Source organism: Panthera pardus, unplaced genomic scaffold (assembly GCF_024362965.1).
Source record: "Panthera pardus isolate Hobbes unplaced genomic scaffold, ASM2436296v1 HiC_scaffold_13, whole genome shotgun sequence".
Lineage (NCBI taxonomy): Eukaryota > Metazoa > Chordata > Mammalia > Carnivora > Felidae > Panthera > Panthera pardus.
The window spans coordinates 162,586,960-162,610,357 of NW_026526688.1; the positions used below are offsets into that span (position 1 = coordinate 162,586,960).

Here is a 23,398-nt window from a genome sequence, read left to right on the forward strand (position 1 = left end):
ACTTGTTTAAGCAATATGTGAGATTATATAAAAGGTTCTGCAACTTGACTAGTGCAGTGTTATAAACTATATCATTCCAAACAATCAATCTAATGCCAAATCTCTTGCAGCTTTCTCTCCAGGACAAGAAGCAAACAAATAAAAGGCAACATAGTCAGTGAACATCACAAACTTGTTTGCAAGATATCTTTGGACTGATGCGATGCATAAATTACATCTTTGTATAAGAATGATGTATTTTCATATTACCACCTTTTATTCCAGAGCATTGGGGAGTCAACCATGTCTGTTGTGTTAAATCAGCTGCTGCCCATGATGAAGCCTTTGAACCAAAGGACCAACAATGATTACAGCCCTGAAGAATTGTTGATCCTCCTGATATATATTTACTCTGTTGGTGGAGAGTTTACAGTGGACAAAGACCTGGGGGAAGCCGAAGAAAAAGTGAAGAAAGCATTGGCTCAGGTCTTCTGTGAAGAGTCTGAATTGTCACCTTTGCTGCAAAAAATCACAGGTGAGTGTTTAATAAAAAATACAGGACATAAAAATCACTGACACAGAAAAGGGTTTAAAAATAAAGGCATTTTAGGAAGAGGATGTAACCATGTTCATTGGAGTTGTCTGGAATTTTACGAGGCCCGATGAACGCTAGCCAGCCTTTAGGACTAGGTTTTCATTGCAGTGTTCCCCCCCCCCCCCCCCAGTTGTAGTGAAATGGCCTTCTAGTTGCCTGCCACAGCTCCTATTTTTAGAGCCTTGTTAAAATAGCAAAATTCTCACGGGGTATAATATCTTTAAGAAAAAATAAAATGCAGGGAAGCCTATTCAAAAAGGTTTCTGTTGACATATTTTCTTTGAAATAGTCATTTCAAGCTTTAAAAAAACACACACCGATGCACAAACCTGCCCTAAGATGCTACCCAATGTCATAGGATTGAAAATAGCAATTTTCAAGAGTACTTTCATACTTTTGACTTCTCATCTTTCGTTTTGAATCTGAATTAATTGGTAGTATCTCAAATAATATCTAAAACATACTATTAGTGGCTGATTTGGGGAAAATATATAGTTAAATATCACAAAATGTAACCATTTTACTATGATGTAACTCATGGAGACATTCATTTCTGTGTTTCTTATCAAACTCCATATCATTTGTGGGTTTTTGTTTTTGTGGGTTTTTTTGTACAAAGTTTATTTCCATTGGTATGGATTGAGCCCAGGTCTGTTTAAGAGTGAGAAATTGTTGAAGCTTACATGCAAAACTTAAATCCTTTAAAAACCTACCGAGTTTCCATGCATTCATGAATGTGTGCGTATAGGTGTGTGTAGACCTCTCCATTCAGGAAGGCTCCGCGGAGGCACAGTATGTATTTTCCAACTTTTCCTCCTGTTGCCTGTTGTGCCTCCCTGACAGAATTTTCCAGATGGCTCAGCAAGAGCCTGTGTAGTTGTTGACCTTGGTGCTCTATGCACATGTGCATACCTGCCGACATTTTCTGTGTTTGGTTATGGCAAACAAAACCCTGACAAGACGGAAACCCAGTGAAGTTTCCACAAAAATAAAACATTTTCTTGCTTCGCATAGAACCTATCTGCCAACTGAAAAACGTGCTTAAGGAAAACTTGTGGAATTCGCTCACGTTTCATTAAGTTATAGCACTGTATGTGATTACGTGTGTTTGTTGGGCTATAAATGAAGATTGACTTAGAAAAGTTTAATATGGTTTATATAGTGCCTTGAATAGTAGTTTGATTCAGAGTAAATTTCAAAGCTACGAGAATTTAGTTGGAAATTATTCTTAAAACGCACAATTTCAGAAACAGACAACAAAGATGGTTTGTTTTAGCTGAGGTTATTTGGATGGCTTTTCTGTAACGTTAGTATGTTACTATATTATTTTGGGAATTGAAATCATGCTGTAAGAGTATTCATTTAATATTTGTTCAAGGTGTTTATTGACCCAGCATTTCACTCTTTATTAGTTTCTCTATTTATGATTGCTTAGGATATTGCATTTTCTTGCTTTTAAATGTGATTTCACATTTAAAAACACCTCTGTACATTCATGCTTGTATCAAGGAAATGAGTAGGTTTAGCAAATGAAGCTTCAAAATAAGAATTTGTGAGAGTTTCAGTATATTTAAACAATTTAGAGACATTATTTTGCTATACAAAGTATACATTCCTACCCAGATTAACTTTGCATGTAAAGTTTAAACAGGGTGGATAAGATGCACGATTTAAATTTGGCATAAGTGAACTTTCCAGTGGAATACGTATGTGTTGATCAACCTCTGTGGACACCAAAAGGCTTTATTTATGACGATAGACTTTTCCTTGGCCATAGATCTGCCCCTTATTAAGTATGTTGGCTAGTCAGATGTCCTGAGAAGTGTAGTGCTTATGTTACCAGGTAGCTACTGACGAGACTCTTTATATCTCAGGACAAAAAGCACTAGGAAGGTGTTGGAGTAGCCGTGACTCAATCTTGTAGAAGAAGGTGGGATGTTCCAGTATATATTGAAAGAACAGAATTGCCTTCCAGATTGCCTTCCACACGCTTGGCCTGTTGTGGATCTAGGTTGACCTGGCGTTTACCATGAACTTGCAGACAGTGTTGCATTTATGTTATTCCAGTTTATAGTCTTGGCTCACTTGTTACTGGGTGGCGGAATTTCTTTTATGCCTTGTGCACGTTTTGGGGTTGGTGACATTTGGTTTAAAAGTATTATTGAAAGCAGGCAATTAATCAGTAGAATTCCACATTTTATATTGTAATTTTACTAATCTCAATGTTGAGAGAATCAAGAAAACAATACTTTTTCTGTACTGAAAACTCAAGTAGGGGATCATCACCCAAAAGTGAAAGGATCAGGATTTGGTCCCAGGTGTGCTAGATCTGGAGCCCAGGCCTTTAAACAAGAGATTCTAAGTCTGCCACAGGCTCACTTCCATAACCATTGCATTTATTATATCTTGTAACTCACGCTTGCTTACACGTACTGTTGTATGCCATGCATGCTCGATCATTCCATCATGTTATTTTATGAACGCTGAATTAATATTTGGTTAATAATGTAGATATTGGCCTGTGCTTTTTACTCTGTCTATAACAGCTGCTGATAGATGTTTCATCCTACCTTCCTATTTTTGTGCATGTATCCTCTTTGTTTCTGCATTGCTATGAAGAAATGAAGATGTTATTTCTAGTCATTGAACTCTATTGGCCGTCTAGCTTTCGAAAATAGGAGTAGCAAACTTAAATTCTTTATCTTTCAATAATATCTCTTGATAATAACTGCCCTGTTTGAAGTTCATGTGTTTTATATGTTGAATATGTAATTTGCTTTTGGCAATTTCTTTCATTTCTCCCTCTTCTCCCCTTTTATGGAAAGGACAATGAGAAATTGTAGTTGGCAAAACAAACCAAAACTTAAGCATGGTCAATGGCAGCATACTATTTTCCTTTTGATAGCTATGTTTTAGGGAGGGTGGTGGGCAAAAACTCTCTTTTCTACTCACACAAAATAACCAGGACTGGCTCTCTGAGTGTCAGGAGTAGAATCTGTAAAAAGAAAATTGGTATGGCCTGAAAATGTCAGTTAGTGTGCTTTCTGAGTCTCGCTGAGTTCAAAGAGAATATCAGTTTCCAAATACGCTAGTGTTTGCATAGCAGTCACAAGAGAAAACAAAGGAAAACCATTTGAACTTTCTTCAGAGAATGAAGTCAAAATTCTAATTTTAAAGATCTGTGTCAACTTGGAATGTCATCATACAATGGGGTGTATCAGATAAAGCGTAGAGCTAAGCTGTAGAAATCCTTGATTCAGAAGTCCCGGCTCTGTCATTTCCTAGCAGTGTGTCTTAGTCGGCATATCATCCGTCTTTGAACCTTGATAATAAACATAAGTGCCCTATTGACCACTCAGTGAATTTACTAAAAATAAAAGGATGCTATACGTGTGAGTTAATTTCCAATCCATACGCACTGTAAATAAGTAGCTTTCTCCCACTGCTGTTGTTATTTGTATAACATCTAGGTGTCACGTAGGGCAGTGCTTCCCAACCATATTCCCATTGTGACACACATAGACAACGAGTATGTTTGCATAGTGTACCCAGGTAAGTGGACAGAACTTTTTCATCAGAAGCAACCACTCCCAGGAGCTTTGACCACTTCAATGCCTCCCTACCTGACCTGTGAACTGAGATGAAACAGCTTGGCACACATACAAGCTATGAGGAGCAAATTAGTGCTCCTAATCAGGTGTATTGTTCAGAAGGCTCTGGAATCAGAAAACAAAGAAAAAACAAAACTTGCATATAGTTTTGACACCCAAAACCCCAAATGTTATGATAAAGGACCTGAGTGTGAGACAGGAAACCATCAGAACCCTAGAGGTGAGGGCAGGAAAAAACCTCTCTGACCTCAGCCACAGCAATTTCTTACTTGACACATCTCCAAAGGCAAGGGAATTAAAAGCAAAAATGAACTACTGGGACCTCATCAAGATAAAAACCTTCTGCACTGCAAAGGAAACAATCAACAAAACTAAAAGGCAACTGACAGAATGGGAAAAGATACTTGCAAATGACGTATCGGATAAAGGGCTAGTATCCAAAATCTATAAAGAACTCACCAAACTCCATACCCGAAAAACTGGAAAGCACTCTTCTTAAGGACACGGGGTAGGTAAACATAATCTAGTGAGCTTTCAACTGGGTTCCCTTGCATCCCCCAGAGGAAACCTAATAAAGGAGAGTTTCTTCATCAACTTCAAATGAGGAAGCAGTTAAGAATTTGTTTTTCCTTTTTTTAAAATGTTTTATTTATTTTTGAGAGAGAGAGAGAGAGCGAGCATGAGCAGGGGAGGGGCAGAGAGAGAGGGAGACAGTGGATCTGAAGCGGGCCCTGCGCCAGACAGGAGAGAGCACGATGTGGGGTGCGAACCCATGAACCGCAAAATCATGACCTGAGCCGAAGTCAGACGCTCAACCGATTGAGCCAGGCTGGTGCCCCAAGAATTTGTTTTTCAGTGGGTTGTGGAAGATACCTCATGGTACTTTCAGATCTACTTTCCAAATGGAAAGCATTTTTGTGCCCTTAACCATAGTGAAACAAAGCCACATTCTACAACCAACAGTGAAAATCTCGTTGCAATGATTTATGACAGCTTTCCTCTTTTGAAAAGCTCAGGTAAATACAGACCATATAAAATTATTATTGCTATTCGTGTCTGCCACTTTATTATAAAAACTTTCATCTCTGTTACCACAGGCAGAGACATTTTAGGATGTTAGTGGAGATATATCTTTCAAACAAAGCATTTTTCATAGTTGGCCAAGTGCTTTTCCCAGCCTTGTAGAAAGTTAGTCTTCGTAATAAAATATGAAGTACTTCCAAACAGAAAATTGTAAAAGATGAGGAGTCAACAAGAAGTTCTCCTCTTACGCTTCCTTTACTCTATCACCTCTGCACTTTTTTCCTCATCTCACGGGTTTACCTCAGTAATTAATCACATTTCAGACTATGCATTTCTGCAGATTACTGCTCCTAAGGGCACTATTCCAACTGAAAAATAGTTTTCAAATTTTCAAAACTCGTTCCCTTGAGAAGTGGTTCCTTAGACCTTCAGCATCCCTCCTGGTTTGGCAATGACAAGGCTGTTGCTATAGTAACCGGAAGAGTGATCCTAAAAGCTCATCACCAATCTTCACGTTACCCACACTTGAATGAAAACTTTAGCTCATTACAGTAGGTGATAGTGTATAAAACCGTGATTACAGAATTCACCCATTCAGCTGAAGGAGTTCAGGAAGTAAGGTAAAATTTATTTTAGAAGAGATTCTACCTTCATTCTGATTTATGGATTCTCAGTTATTGTGGCGTTTTTAGACTTTTCATTAAGGTATACACCTTCATCTCTACTGTGTCAGGTTTTTTTTTGTTTCAGGGCTGTCAAAACAAAACAAAACAAAAAACAGCTTTAAGACTGTTGTTTTCTATTATGGTTTGCAACACTCTTTGGTATAATAAGGTCTATTTTTCCTCTTGATTTCTAAGATTTCTGCTGGAAACTCTGATGAAGAACACATGTCTGCCCTAAATCTCTCCCATGAGAAATGTTGGAACTGTTACATTTAGTTTTACTGTCCAACATATTAGAATAGTTAACCACAGCACATATTACAAAACAGCTATATCAAGTGAGGTTTAAAATGTTTATTTCATATTTAAAATACATCATAAGCTATGTAGAAAGATATTTAGATCTGCCTATTAAGGTAGCTAACCAGTTAGGTAATGTTGCTAAATACTAAGGGATCACTACAAATTTCTTTCTTAAGTACTTAATTTTTTTCATGTCACATTGTAAAAACTCTCATTCTTTTTTTTTTTTAATTTTTTTTAACGTTTATTTATTTTTGAGACAGAGAGAGACAGCATGAACGGGGGAGGGTCAGAGAGAGGGAGACACAGAATCTGAAACAGGCTCCAGGCTCTGAGCTGTCAGCACAGAGCCCGACGTGGGGCTCGAACTCACGGACCGCGAGATCATGACCTGAGCTGAAGTCGGCCGCTTAACCGACTGAGCCACCCAGGTGCCCCAAAACTCTCATTCTTAACTAAGACCCTGGAACAGATATTCTTGCATTAATGTGTATATATGCACAAATGTATAAGTCGTACTGTCCATCTCACTAATTTTTGTGTGTGCACATGAGGTCAATAGTAACAATTGTTAACGTGACAGATGGAGATTAATTATTGCTGATTCTTATTAATTGCACATTACATGGGGTATAAATTTCTCAATTATGAAAGAGAAAAAATGGAGTGCATGGAGTACAAGAATAGTTTTCTTGAACGTGTAGCATGGATGAAATAGGAGAGATGGGGTCATGTGGTTGAAAAGAGTACAGCTGTGAGGGGTGCTAGTTTTTACTCCTAAATATGCCTGTATCATAAAGCTAGTATGAAGGTTAAAAGACAAATATAGTAAAAATAACTATGATTGAAATGACACTCAAGATAAAAAGATGTTAAATGTGATATCAAAAACATAAAATGAAAAAAGAGAAAAGAGAGAAACAAACCACAAGAGACTCTTTATGACAGAGAACAAACTATGGGTTGACAGAGGGGAGGTGGGTGGGAAATGGGCAAGATGGGTGATGGGTACTAATGAGGGCACTCGTTGTGATGAGCACTGGGTATTGTATGGAAGTGATGAATCACTGAATTTGACTCCTGAAATGAATATTGTACTGTATGTTAACTAAAATTTAAATTTAAAAAAGAAAAAAAGGAGAAAAATGGTCAACCCTCCCCCCACAAAAAAAAAGAAAATGGAGTGGGGGAGAGTAAAAATGTTGAGTTTTAGAACAGGATCAAACTTAAGTTGTCATCAACTTAAAATAGACTACTATAGATACAAGTTGTTAGATGTAAGCTTCATGTTATATGTAAGCTTCATGGTAACCACAAAGCAAAACCTATAGTAAATACATAAAAGATGAAGAGAAAGGAGTATAAACATACCTCTAAAGAACGTCACCAGTCAACAAAGGAAGACACCAAGAGGAGATGAAAGGAACGAGGAGGAGCTACAAAAATAGACAGTAAACAGTGAACAAAATGGCAATAAGTAATACTTATCAATAAGTACTTTAAATGTAAATGGACTAAATTCTCCAAATAAAAGGCATAGAGTGGCTGAATTGATAAACAACAACAGTAACAACAAAACCAAACAAGCAAACAAGTAAACAGAAACAAGACCCCTGTCTACATGTTGCCTATATGAGACTCGCGTTAGATGTAAGGACACACACAGATTGGAAATGAAGGAATAGAAAAAAGATATTTTATGAAAACAGGAACCAAAATAAAGCTGTAGTAATTGTACTTACATCAAACAAAATAGACTTTAAAACAAACTTTAAAGAGACAAAGATGGACTTACATAATGATAAATTGGTCAGTCCATCAAGAGGATATAACATTTGTAAATATTTATGCACCTGACACAGATGCACCTAAATATATAAAGCAAATGTTAACAGACCTAAAGGAAGAAGTGGACAGCAAGACAGTATGGAATTTTAATACCCTACTTACATCAACAGATAGATCATCCAGACAGAAAATCAATAGGGAAATACTAGCATTAAGTAACACATTAGAACAGATGGGCTTTACAGATAGATATATGCAGAACGTTTCATCCAAAAGCAACAGAAAACACATTCTCCTCAAGTGCATATGAAACTTTTCAGGGTAGATCATGTGTTAAGCAACAAAACAAATCTTAATAAATTTAAGAGGATCAAAATAATTTCAAACATATTTTTCCAATCAAAATGGTAGGAAACTAGCAATCAATTACAAGATGGAAACTCAAAAATCACAAATATGTAGAGGCTGAACAACATGCTACTGAATGACTAGTGAGCCAATGAAGAAATCAAAGGAGAAATTTTAAAAAAGAAATTAAAAAAAATACATAGAGACAAATGAAAATAATATATCAAAATTTATGGGATATAGCAAAAACAATTCTAAGAGGGAAGTTCATTATGATGTATGCTTCAAGAAATAAGATAAGTCTCAAACAATGTAATTTCAGACCTCAAGGAATAGAAATAGAAGAACAAATGAAGTCCAAAGTTAGTAAAAGGAGGGAAATAACAAAGATTAGACTAAAAAGTGATTAAAAAGACATTAGAGAAGATTGGTGAAACTAAGAGCTGGTTTGTTGAAAAGGTAAAGATATTTGACAAGACTTTAGGTAGACTCACCAAGAAAAGAAAAAGAGAGGACTCAAATAAATAAAAGTCAGAAATGAAAGAGGAGACGTTACAATTGATACCATAGGAATACAAAGGATTATAAGACATTACTGTGAACAACTATATGCCAAAATATTGGAGAACCTACAAGTAATGGATAAATTCCTAGAAACGTACAATCTGAATCATAATGAAACATACAAGACTGAATCATAATGAAATAGAAAACTGGAATACACCAATTACTAGTAAGGAGGTTGAATCAGTAATCAAAAACCTTTCCCAAAACAGAAGTCCAGGACCAGACACCTTCTCTGTTGAATTCTACCAAACATTTAGAATTAACACCAATCCTCAAATTCTTCCAAAAAATAGAAAAGGAAAGAACTCTTCCAAACTCATTTTGCAATGTAAACATTACCCTGATACCAAAAGGAGACAAGGACACCACAAGAAAATTAAAGGCCATATAATATTCCTGATAAACTTAGATGTAAAAACTCTCAACAAATGTTAGCAAACTGAATTCAACAATACATTAAAGGGATCACATGCCACTGTCAAGTGGGATTTATTCCAGGAATGCAAGGATGGTTCAACATCCACAATGTGATACACCACATTAACAAAATGAAGGATAAAAATTGATATGATCATCTCAATAGATGCAGAAAAAGTATTTGGCAGAATTCAACACCCATTTATGATAAAAATTCTCAACAAAGTGGGTAGAGAGGGAATGTACCTCAACATAATAAAGGCCATATGTGACAAGTCCATAGCTAATATTATACCCAACAGGAAAAGCTGAAACTTTCCTTTAAGATCAAGAACAAGACAAGGATGCATACCTTCGCTGCTTTCATTATATGTAATATTGGAACTCCTAGCCAGAACAATTAGGGAAAAAAGAAAGCATCCAAATTAGAAAGGAAGAAGTAAAGCTGTCACTATTTGCAGATAGATAACATATTATATATAAAAAACCCTAAAGACTCCATCAAAAAACTGTTAGAACTAATAAACAAATTCATTAAAGTTGCAGGATACAAAATCAATACACAAAATCTGTTATATTTCTATACACTAATAACAAACTATTGGAAAGAGAAATTAAGAAAATTATCCCATTAATAATTGTGTCAAAAAGAATAAAATACCTAGGAATAAATTTAACTGAGGAGGTGAAAGACTTGTTATATTGAAAATTATAAGACATTAATGAAAGATTGAAGAAGAAATAAACGAATGAAAAGATATTCTGTGCTCATTGATTGGGAGAATCAATATTCTTAACATGTCCATACTACCCCAACCTACAAATTCAGTGCAATCCATAACAAAATTCCAATGGCATTTTTCAAAGAAATATAACAAATAATCCTAAAATTTGTATAGAAACATAACAAAACCAGAATAGCCAAAGCAGTCTTGAGAAAGAACAAAGCAAGAGGTATCATGCGTTTTTATTTCAAGCTACATTACAATGCTCCAGTAATTAAAACAGTATGATATTGGTGGAAAAACAGACACATAGGCCAATGGAACAGAATAGAGAGCCTAGAAATATACCTATGCATATGTGATCAATTAATTTACAATGAAGGAGCCAAGTATATACACTGGGGGAGGACAGTCTCTTCAATAACCGTTGTTAGGAAAACTGGACAGCTGCATGCAAAAGAATGAAACTTGACCACTATCTTACATATACACAAAAATTAGCTCAAAATAGATTAAAAATTTGAACATTAGATCTGAAACCATAAAACTCCTGGTAGAAAACATAGGCAGAAGCTTCTTGATGTAGATCTTGGTAATGATATTTTTAATCTGACACCAAACTCAACAAAAGCAAAAATAAGTAGGACTACTTGATACTGAAAGCTTCTGCATAGCAAAGGCAGCCATCAACAAAATAAAAAACACAATTTATTGAGTGGAGAAAGTATTTCAAATTATGTATATGACAAGGGACTAATATCCAATATATATAAAGAACTCATACAACTCAATAGCAAAAAAAAAAAAAAAATCAGATTAAAAAATGGGCAGAATACCTGAATAGACATATTTCTCCAAAGGAGACATGCAGATGGTTATTAGGTGCATGAAGTAATGCCCAACATCATTACTCATCTGGGAAAGGCAAATCAAAGCCATGATGAGATATCATCTCATACCCTTTAGGATGGCTATCATCAAAAAGATAAGAAATGAAAAGAAAGAGAATAAGGGAATTCTTGTGCATTATTGATGGGTATGTAAATTGCTGCATCCACTATGGAAAACAGTGTGGAAGTTCCTCAAAAAATTAAGAATAGAACTACAATATAAACCAGCAATTCCAGTTCTGGGTATTTATCCTAAGAAAATGAAAACACTGGCTTGAAAAGGTATATGTACCCCTATGTTCATTGCAGCATTATTCAGAATAGTGAGGATATAGAAACAAAGTGTCCATTGGCAGATGAATGGATAAAGAAATTGTGTATACATATATATACAATGCAATATTATTCAGCCACAAAGGAATGAAATCTTGCCATTTGTGATAGCATTGATGGACCTCATGGACATTATGCTAAGTGCAATAAGACAGAAAAATATCTCTCTTATATCCAGAACCTAAACAAACAAACACAAAAAGACAAGGTTATAGATATAGAGATTGGTGGTTGCCAGAGGTGGGGGTTAGGAGGTGGGAGAAATGGGTGAAGGGGATCAAAAGGTAAAAACTGAAAAGAAAAAAAAAGAAGAGAGTACAGTGGGGAGAGGGCCTAATTTTTAATGCCTAAATATGCCCATAGGTATGTAACCTGAAAGTAAGTCACTTATCTTGTTTTGGATTCAGGATCCTCATCATAAAATGAGAGTCCTATTAGGTGACTGTAAGGTCTCTTCTTTTCCTACAATTCTGTGGTTCAAAATTTATATGGTTTTTATTTTAACTGAATCAGTATACTCCCTTCCCTACTTCTAAATCAGCTTCTCCCGCATACCATTCTGTCTTTTTTAGGATATCACTGTCATCTCAGGAGGAAAGCCATGGAGTCACTGACTCAACTTCACCCTCCATATGAGTTGGCTACTCCTGCAGTCCACCTCTATTGTCTTTGAGATGCTGTTTACATCTGTCCAAAGATGCTCTCTTATTCCCAGGCACATATTGGCCATGGCCTTCTCTTTGTGCCTACCCACCCATTCATTATGCCATCTGATGCCAGGCTAACATTCTTTAATTTTATATTTTAAAATCTGTAAGGGTTTTCCTCTGCTATTGAAGTCAGATTTTCTCATTGTAGAAAATTTGGAAATAAAAAGAACAATGTAGAGGCCACATATAAATTTAATTTTATTGAGTAGTGATGGAAAACAGATTTTGCCATTTGCATTTAATCTTTTGTGAATTGCCTGTTCATGGTCCTTTCCTTTTTTTCTACTGTATTATTCATTTTATCCTTAATGATTTGAAATCAGAGCATTTGGATTATTAAGGTTATTAACACTTAATCGTGTAATTTGCTGATATGTTTTCCTAGTTGGTATTTGTTTTTCATATTGGCTCATCTGGGAAGTCCAAAATTAGAACTATATTTAGGAGAGTTGGGGTAGGGACTCCAACAAGTGTGATTAGGATTCTTTGCATCATCTTTTTTTGGCCTCATTCTTTCAAATTACAACTGTCTCTGTGGACCTCTCATCTCCCCAGGCCATTCCTGGCTTATGTCATTCCAGAATAGCAACCCAGGGGAAAAAAAAAAAAAAAAGGGCTTTTCTGATCAATCCTAGGAAACAAAGCTGACTGAATTTCAACCATTGTCGCCAAGAGACTGGGGTTCCCTCTGGCCACATTGGGTCATGTGGCCATAACTGTTTTGGGAGATAGAAGGGAGGGAGGCAGAAGCAAGGATTTGGAGAAATGTACAGTGGACTGTGATTGACAGTCCATCATTGCCTCTTAGAATGGGGATTGGAGTGATTCTACAAGGAATCGGACTTACAGGACCGACATACTGACATATGCTTCTTGAGAACATTCACTGATAAACCAGTTTTACATCCTTAGAATTACAAAAATACAACTATCTTGTCTTCTGGCTCTGGTAAAATTTGGTATTTTACCTGTGAATGGAAGAAGTTGTCATTGACAACTGAATAAGTCATTTTGAGAGTAAGAATTTGTATACTGAAAAGTAATTGTCCAGAATTGTCACTAGTATCTTAGAAAACAGCATCAGAGCAACTATCAACTAAAGTAATTCTTAGACATAAAGCTGCTTTCACCATATGATTACCCCTCCACACTCAAGTACAGTAATTGTACCTATCGTTCATAGCTGCGTAATTATTTATATTTCTTTGAATATAAGCTTTAGAAGGGTGGGGATTGTCATTTGGATAAATTATAAAGTTCCATTTATGTTATATGTTCCTTAAACTATCTACAATTGGATTTTTCCTGACTTCAGAAATCATTTGTTCGTTGTAGAATACTTTAAAGAGCGTTTGCATCTTCACCAACAGAATAAAATTAAATATTACCCATAAACCCACTACCCAGAGAAAATATTCTTAGTATTTTGATGTGTATTTGATGATCTGCTGACTAGAAATTCAGATTCTGCATATGCCTCACAAGTAAAGGTATCAGGTAGGAATTTGTTTTAAATCTCTTAGGCAGTTTATCTATTAAGGTCATAGTGCCTAGAATAAGGAAGGTGTAGGTATATTGTCAACATAAGGTTTTTATGTTAACATTGGAAACGAAGTTGTTAAGAGTGTTCGTGCTGAATCCCTGTCCCAGGTTCTAGGAAACTGTGTCTCTCTTGAAAATAAAATTACCTTTAATCAGAATGTAAAGGAAGGTCCTATGAGACCAAAAGGGGTTCTTAAAGACCTATTTTACCTTGGGTAAAAATAAAAACATTTAGGTACAAGCAGTTCAGCCTACTATTGCAGCAGAAGAAAATTAAAAAGGGACACAACAGGCTGTAGGCTTTGGCTTATATTAGTTTATTATGTGAGAACAAAAGATTAATATTTAAAAAACCAGAAGGAGAACATATGTGCATAGCCATGGCGATAGTGATTTGTATTTTGAAATTTAGTTTTAAATGTAACCAAGAATGTAATTCCCATAGAAGCCTGACTTTTTCTGCCTTCATGTGTTGCCTGTTTATTCTGTCTTTAGCACCTGGACTGAATTGGTCCCAAAAGGAATGGTAATTTTCACTGAAGTGTTTATAAAACAAAGCCCCCTTCTCCTTTTTTTCCTCCTTTCATTTTAAACACAAGACATATGCCTGCACCTCTTCGTCAGGCTCTTGACTTGTTGCCAACCCAACAGAGAGCCATCTGGAACAGGAAACTGATATGATGCAGTGTTCATTAACAATTTACATTTTCCACCATGCAAATGTTTTGGGGTTTTAATTTTAGAAGCTGTGGTTTTGTCCAAACTATACTCTAATATAATTGGACTCTTTATTTCCTTATTTTTGTTGTGGTAATGAAGAAAAACAGTTAACTCTGGTTTGTTCTTTTCATACTGCATTTGGGGTTTCTTCACTACAAATCACCAGCTCGCAAAGAATTTAGTCCTTGGCCAAGAAAGGTTTCTTCCTAGTTAAGATGTAGTTGGACACTTCCTAACGGGGAGTGCAGACCCTTTCTGTCAAAGTATAGAAACCATGCACGAAGTAAACAAGAACACTTTAGTTAGAGCTCACAGTAAGTTTGGAAATGTCTTTGATGTACAAGAAGTGAAGCATATGTTTTCATCTATTTAAAAAGCTTAAAATGCTTTCTTGAAATGCTTAGAATTTCATTCTGATTTCAAGGCAGAAACTGATTTCAAGGCACGAAGTGATTCTGTAATTGTATCTTTTTTATTAAACTTTAATCTCTTGCTCACCATCCCCTTTCTTCCTTCCTTCCTCCCAATCTCACACATCTATGAGAGAAATCAGAAAGCTGGTCACCTTGGGACTAATATTCCTTATTACTTCACGTTGTTCTCCTTGAGAATGCAGAAGCCCAGACAAAATGACATCATCTGAGATGAGTGTAACCTTTTATTGCAGAAATGGATATGTAATGGCTTTTGACTTTAGAATGATTATAGCAGTTCAGAGCAGTGGCCCTTCCAGATATTAGAATGCAAGTGCTGAAGCTGTTAGATGTCCAGAGAGCAATGTACAGAGTTCAGAACAGAACAAAAGCCACCAGGGTATATTCCTTGGAACTTTTTGGTGGTGTATGTGCAACTTAACATTGAAATATCAAATTCCTATTACTTTCCTATTGGTAGTATCTTTGCAGTTCTTTCTTGAGCCAATTTATGCCTACATTTATTTATTTCAAATTCAGATTCAACGTGAAAAATCAGTGAAAAAAAATCTGGGAGTGTGTGTGAGTGTGTGTGTGTGTGAGTGTGTGAGTGTGTGAGCGTGTGTGTTCATTGGCTTTTTTTAAGGCCATGGCTCTTGTTTAGAAGTTTGGCAGTGAAAGAAAAAATCTGTATTTTGCTTAAAATAATAGAATAGCAAAAGTGGACATGATCATGCTGAAAAAAATCTGGGTCATTACTCTCCTGGGTAGGGAGGAGCTCGAAATGATTACCAAATAGTGTGCTACACCCACAGTATTCTCTGTGTCTGGACGAGAGCGACACATCCTCTGCACTGTACTTTTCAGAGCAGTTGAATGTCATTTTTCCGTGATCACCTTTTCACTCAGGAGGCTGCTTTATTCTTTCATACCTTTTGTTCCAGCCACAGGCTTTTCAGTTCCTCAAACACATTACAGTCCCTCTACACTTGAGGTCCTTGCAAAAGCAGTTCTCTCTAGCTAACTCCCCCACCACAAGCCCTGTTAACCCCTTCTTTTTTAAAAATTATTTTTATTATTTTTAATTTTTTAAAATTTACATCCAAATTAGGTAGCATATAGTGCAACAATGATTTCAGGAGTAGATTCCTTAATGCCCTTTACCCATTTAGCCCATCCCCCCCCCCCCAATCCCTCCAGTAACCCCTTCTGAGCTCAGACCAGACTGCAGGGCCTGGGGTCAGCCTCCTCTGACTCTCCACACGAGCTCAGAGTCCCTCACCTCCATCGTGTGTCTAAAGTGAACAGTTTGTTATGTATTTGTGCGCTCATTTGATTAGCGTCTGCCTTCCCTCGCAGACAATAACCTCCATCGGTTTTGCCCACTGTTGTATCTCGAGTGGAGGCTGTGTTTGGGGGCACGTGGAAGGCTCCTCGGGATTTATCGCATGAATGCGGGATTAGAGAAGACTCTAACTCACCTGCCTCCTTTCATCTGACACTTTGCCACTTGGCAGACATGTTGCAGCTTTACCAGAGGAACTCAGAGGTGGAGAGTAGAAAGGTTGGCTGAAGAAGAGAATGGAACACCAAAAGAAGCCAATGCATAGAAATGAGAGTTTTGAAATCCCAATGTTTGAAATGCAGCAAAGATAATATTTCACACAGTGAAAACAAATATCAGCCATTACTAAGGAGCTGTTGTTTCCTGTTTTAGGATCTTTATGCTACCGGATTTTAAAATTTGGAGGGTTTTGGTTTAATTGTTTCTTGCCCCCATTTCCCCTTATTTTTTTTTTCATCTTTATTGCTTTGCTCTTTGTCTCTTTTGTCCCCTCGTCTTGTTTTCGTAGCCAGCTACCAAGCATGCCATTCAGCCACGCCTGGGATGCAAAACGTGTTTATAAGCATAGCTTTTCAACCTCTGGGTCTCTCACAGCTCTTCTCCAACCTGAGTGTAACAAAAATGAACTTCAGCCTGTGGAAGGAGCCATGGGGAGCAGGGGAGCTTCCTCTCAAGATGGCGTTTCTTGGGAACCCCGCTTTCTCTTCCACACATGCTCTATAGTTAGGTGGGCAAATGATTTGTCCTACAGTGTATGGTGGCTTCAAAGGACCCATTATGTGAAGGAAAGTAAGCCGTGTGTAGGCACCATCATTTGAGAACCAGGAGGATATAACCTAACACAATCTACCTTCGCCCCCTCCTCTCTTCCTTTTTTCTTTCTCTCAATTACGATGCAAGAGTGACTCGGGCGTCCGAGGTCATGCTGAGTATAAGCAGTGCTGGAGGGACCGGGGAGGGAAGGTGTATGTGGTCCTGGGGTTTATTTTAAGCGGGGAGTATCTCTCTTCCATGCCACAGAGACCCCTTAGTTTTGGCTTAATTTCCCTCAGACCCCCTCCGCATGATTCCTGGACAGTAAGAATACCTGTTGGGAATTTCCAGTTGTAGCCTCTAGCTAACTTCCTAGCAAATCTCTGCTCATCCGGCTTCTGTAGTCCTTTCTGGCTGCTCTCCCAAACCCTCCCAACCTGGACTGAACCATTTTTCCAGAAATGTTTTCTAAAACAATTTATTTTTGTACAACATCTGCACCCCCACCCCGACCAGTATCAGGTCCTAAACCATAGGAGTCAATCATGAAATTAGCATTCCTATATTATAGCATTGTATTTTATATAAAGACTTAGAGTATATAATGTTTAATATAAAGTGGAGGAAAGTGTTTGCCCTTAGCCCCAAGTATCTCTTTGTCGCCTTATGTGTAACTTGGGGCCCCATCATTAGGCATCCATATCCATCGGTAGAACCGTGAGCATGCGTCCTGGCTTCTGAGGTTAGCTTCTCAACAGCAGGAGTTGACTAGCCTGAGCACCACCTTTTGCTTTTTTCATACACATAGGAGAATATGTGATAACTATTTGTTGCCTACAACAAATTGGGAAATTACAAAATTCTAGTGAGGGAGAGGAGAATGAGAAAGGTTTTAGATCTGGGTAAACAATATATTTAAGAAGTCTTTGCTTTTCTCTTCCAGGGTTTAAGTAATTTTATTTCCATCTCTACAATAAAGTATTTTCCAACTGTGCTATATTTTAATACCATTTCCTATACCCAAAATACACCTCCTGCTCCCCATTCTTACCTGTGAAGCTCCCACCTATTCTTTAAGCTGTAACACATCATTGCCTTTCTTATTCCTCCCCTAATCTTCCCAACCCACAGTGACCCTTGTCCCTCAGTACTGATTTGTGACCATCCTAGGACACTTGTACTGGTGTTGCATCATACGGCTGATATTTGTACATGTGTGTTCTTCCTATGTGGTGATCTTGAACAAGCTACTTAATCTCTCTTTGCCTCCACTGCTCTGTCCTTAAAATGTAATATAATGTCATATTATATAATATATATAATACCTATCTCATGAGGTTGCTTTATGTAGCATTGAGCTGTATACAGCCATTGTTGGTTATCTCTTCTATCACATTAAGCTCCTTGAGGGCAGCAACCATTCATTATTCACCCTTGCATTCTAGTTCCCCTTGTGAAATGGTGTTACTGAATGAAGAAAGGGATGCATACCGGGTTTTGACATTTTCATGATGCTCTTCACATTTCCTCTTTTCCTTGACTTGGTTCAAACTGAATGGAGACTTTGTACTAATAGCTTACTTTTCAGGGTCTAGAACTGGTTCTGAGATGTATACGCGGTGATAGAAGTATTTCATAAGGATTCTTGTTTGTAAAATCTCCTTTCTTTATAAAACTCTGTTTGCTGCATTGCAGAAAAATTTTTCTTCTATTCCTGAGAAGCCAAATACTATAAACAATATATCATCTTCTTGGCAGTAAATCTAGATATTCTTCCCCAAAGCCACTTTGCTCATCTAGAAATTGAGTCTTTTGTTTTTCTTTCACATATACATATTTGGAACTGAAATATATATTTGTTTAACTTCATAAGAAAAAACCATTTAACCAATGCCTAGTTAAGATGAATGTACTTTCTGTTCTCTGAAGAAAACCTTATAGTTGGGTTATAATCACCTGACCGTCAGCTTTCATTGGCCCTGCCAGGTATAGTTGGATTATCAGACACCAGTGCATCTGCTTACATGAGAAAAACAGCAATGATAGAGTTAGTCTCTCTTTCTCGAACACACTTGGTCCCATGTTCCTAGCACACCAACCAGTACTCATAGGAATTAATATTTATTTTATACCAAAAATGTCTAGGCATAGCACCGAAACTATATTGTGGGATGATCTAGCTCATTGGGCTCATAGTCTAAACAATAAATTAAGGTGTTGGGCCTCTGAGAAGACAAAGCCCTATTCCAGCAATATTCTATTACAATAGGCTTATCATTGAGGCACACAAGCCTTTGGTCTCCTGCTCCCCAGGATGGGAATTCTTAGATTGCTGTTACCACAGATATACCTGTGAAGATCCATTTGACTTCTTCCCTAGAGTTGTTTCCAAGCACCGTTCTGCAAACCAGTTATGTTAGAATAACCTGAGAGAACTGTTCCAACATGGAGCTCTGCAGATCCTACCCTAGACCTACTGACACAGAAGGTTGAGTGAGGGGTCATCTCTGGGGATCCATATGGAAATGGAGCAGTGTTTCTATCTGGAACCTCCTCGATCAGGCATGGGAAGGGGTTTCCCTTGAGATACCATCCCACTCAAGGTATCTAGGACCTCATTCTCTTCTCTGAAACACTTAAACATGGTCCTGGGCTATCAAATGGGGTAGGAATTAGCCACTTGGAGTGTGTCAGTTGCCAGAATCTTGGGTATAAGCAAGCATCACTTCATACAGGCACTGAACTGGTTGTATCCATCAGTGCCCATCACAGAGCTATTGAGTGAAGGAGCTAGAATTCAAACCTAGGCCCCTCTGGGGACAAGGCCAGACTTCTTCATGTCTGTACCATGTTGCCTACAAATTCCAGACTACTCTGCTCCAGCCACTCCTTCCCACCTATTTATTCTGCGTATTTCTCATTGTTTACTGTGACATCGCTGTTCCATTTAACGGCTGAAGTTGTTGCCAGGACAGAGTTTTGCTGGAACTCTTCCTTCCTGTTTATGGTGAGTGAACTGGAGCTTGTCAGCATGTCAGGGTTCAGAAGTCACAGGCCAGGATTCTTTTTTTTATTTGGCACCAAAGTAAGTGAGTCTTGGGAAGTTATTCCTTGGGTGATCCCATTAGGTCAGAAACTGGTTTAAATGGATAATAGGATGTGATGATGGCAGCTGAAATAGTAAAACAACAACACATTTTGGAAAAGAAGATAAGAAAAATGAGAGCAATCTTCGTAGCTACTTATATGAGTGCTCTTGATTAATGTCTGCTTTTAAAAGAATCAAATTGCTAATGCATCTCTAATCGCTGTACCAGTCATAGCCACAGAGTTCTGTTTATGTAATATTAAACAGTACACAGGCAGGGCTGGCTGGAATGTCACTTTCTTCCACGAAGGGGGTCAGGATTACATGCCTTGCTTCTGTTCTCCATACCTCGTCTTTGTAGCACACCATTCTGGTTGTGACCGGGTCACAGCATGGCACTCACTCAGCTCTGCCAGTAATTCACGGTTGATTCTTTTGTGGACTTGGAAGGGAAACGGAATTGCCCATGACAGCATTCTTCCAAGTCAGGCCGCTTCTTTCCTGCTACACCTCAGAAGCAAACTGAATTGCAGATGCAAAACTAGCAAGCCTTAGCTGTTCTGTGGCACTATTTTGTTTGGCCTATTCAGTGTTTGTGAAAACTTTCAAATGAAAGCCAAATTGGAACCCCAGAGAGACCTCACGTTGCTGGAGACATATATTTATATTGATTTCTCTTTGAAAAATGTGAAGAATGGCAGGAATTGGAGCTGAGTCATGGCTGCCCCCTGAAAAGGAGCCTGTGTGCTCCAGCTGTCCTACCACCCATCCCTTGCCTCATTCTCTTGTGTGACCTGGGGGCCACAGATGCTGGGGGCCACAGACACACAGCAGTTTGTGGCCTCCGCTACCTTCACTGCCTTGTTCTTACCCCACCTCCCTGTTAGTGGAGTGAACAGGGAATGAACAGTGGAATGAACAGTGGAATGAACAAGGAATAGCGGTTCTGACCAATTTGCACATGGTTTGCTTATCATTGTGCATTGTGAATTCACTTTTTTGTGAATGGAAACTCAAGATGCACACATTTCTGAGGGTCCTTAGAGGCCTAGAAATATATCAAGCACAGACCGTGGCTCAGAGTAGCCCCTTAGTAAACACCTGCTGAATGATTGAATCTGCAACTACAAGTCCCAGGTGTGTGGGGACTCGGGGCCATTTGTTTGGCTGCAAGAGGAGACATCATAGGGCAGCTTGGGGATATTAATGGCACTCTTAAAATACACACAGAGCTTGGATGACAGCGATTTTTCAGTTTCCATGAAATACAGGACTTTATTTTTATTTTGTGATGGAATACCTTGGCCACTTCATATGTAAGCCTGGGGACATTAAACTTTAGTGACCTTATAAAATGTCAGTAAATTTTCTTTCTTCTCATCCAAGCAAACAAGTCCTCTTGGATTCAGTTGGGTCTGACAGTTTCCCTAACCTGATACTGTCTGTTTCTCCCAGTGTAGGCTATGAAACAGGGACTGCATTCCACATCTCTCTTATCTTTATGCTCCAGAGACATTTGGAGTTAACCATAAATTCTTGTTGTGTTACTAACACCCAGGCTCTGCCCCACCAGGCCACACACATGTTATTGATGCCCCTATCATAGTACTTTAGGACTAGGTTAGAATCCTGGTTCTGCTACTTATTCATTGTGTGGCTATGCAAGTTATGTGTCATTTCTGTGTCTTCATTTTTTTCACCTGCAAAATGAGTATCCTGGTAGCGCCTACATTGTAGCATTGTTTAGAACACATTGTGAGTGCTCAATAAACAAGAGCTTTTGTTTTGGTGGTGGTAGTGACAGCAGCAATAATATCCATCTTAAATTATAAGAATGTAGCCACTAAGAACTTTTGTATGATTTAGCTTTGTCTTAAATGCATTTAATACTTTGAGAATTACAAAGTCCTTTTGTCTCCAGACTATAAAAGTGTCAAACAATATGGAGGTTCCTCAAAAAATTAAAAATAGAACTACTCTACAACCCAGGAATTGCACTATTTAGGTGTTTATCCAAAGGATACAAAAATGCTGATTCAGAGGGGCACATGCACCCCAATGTTGATAGCAGTGCTATCAACAATAGCCAAACTATGGAAAGAGCCCAAATGTCCATCAATTGATGAATGTATAAGGAATATGTGGGAGATACACACACACACACACACACACACACACACACACACACACACACACCATGGAATACTACTCAGCAATCAAAAAGAATGAAATCTTGCCATTTGCAACAATGTTGATGGAAGTAGAGTGTATTATGATAAGCGAAATAAATAAGTCAAACAGAGAAAGACAAATATATGATTTCATTCATATGTGGCATTTAAGAAACACAACAGATGAACATAGGGGAAGGTAAGGAAAAGTAAGATAAAAAGAGAGAAGGACTCTTAAATACAGAGAGCAAACTGGGGGTTGCTAGAGGGGAAGTGGGTAGGGGAATGGGCTAAATGGGTGATATAAGGAGGGCACCTGTTGGGATGAGCAGTTCTACTCCTGAAACCAATACTACACTGTATGTTAGCTAACTTGAATTTAAAAATAAATTTAAAAAATTAAAAATAAAATAAAAAGTATCAAATACTTTTTTCTCCTTAATGTATGATCAGGTTTTATTTGATAAAACAGGAACCTTTCAACTATGCTTACAAGGCATCCACAGCTTTCCTGGTCATGAAAGGCAGATGAAGCCTGTATGAGGGAAGGTAATTCTCTTTCCATAGTCATTACAATTCTATAAAACCCACCACTCTCTCAGCCCTGATTACTGGAGGAAAACAAGACTCTGGTTTCCTTGGGAGCTCCTTGTAGTAAAGGCTACCTTTGGAATGTGCTGTGATGTCTCTGCTGATTGGCCACAGGGATCTGGGTTTCATCTGTGTTGTTGGAATACCTCAGTTTATCTGCTTTCTACAGGGGATTATAGTGCTCCTCGGGGGTTTGGAAAGTTCTAGAATGAAAACATCCTTCAGGGGTAAGACATGCCTATTGCAAACACTGGCAGTCCCCAGAAGTTTAACAGTATGTGTTAACCTTAAGGAACTATCTTTTTCTTAGTCATCAAAGCACAGGACTTTTAAACCGGCTTTATTTATTTATCTTCTATAATGTCTATTAATTTGGTATGTTTAGACCATTTATATTTATTGTAATTCTTGAAATGTTTAGATTTAGGTCTACCACTATATTATTTGTTTTCTGATTTTCCCTTATGTATTTCATTCTACTGTTTTCCCTTTCCTTCATTTTGGGTGGTTTGAACATTTTTTAATATTCTATTTGTATAGTGTTTTTAGGTCACTCTAGAGATTACAATATACATATCTAATTATTATCAATATTTTGCTACAAATGGAACATATAATACTATTCATATATCTTAGTCCTTTTATGTTTTAGTTCTCATGTAAGAAAAGTACTTACATCAATGTACATTAAAAACTTCATCAGATGTTATAATATTTTATTTTAATCATCAAATATATTTTTTTTTGTTTTTTTGTTTTTTTGTTTTTTTGTTTTTAATTTTTTTTTTTTAACGTTTATTTATTTTTGAGACAGAGAGAGA

At 37.5% G+C, this 23,398-nt stretch overlaps 1 protein-coding gene across 4 annotated transcripts in view; it reads left to right on the plus strand.

Annotated features, from left to right (window-relative positions):
- The window catches only part of SCFD2 (sec1 family domain containing 2), a 400,714-nt gene that overhangs the window by 167,493 nt on the left and 209,823 nt on the right, over positions 1–23,398 (plus strand). For all 4 annotated transcript variants that reach the window (XM_019469986.2, XM_053901589.1, XM_019469978.2 and 1 more), the window contains exon 5: positions 265–514. In XM_019469986.2, coding sequence (XP_019325531.2) covers positions 265–514 — 250 coding nt within the window. The remainder of the gene's footprint in view (positions 1–264; positions 515–23,398) is intronic.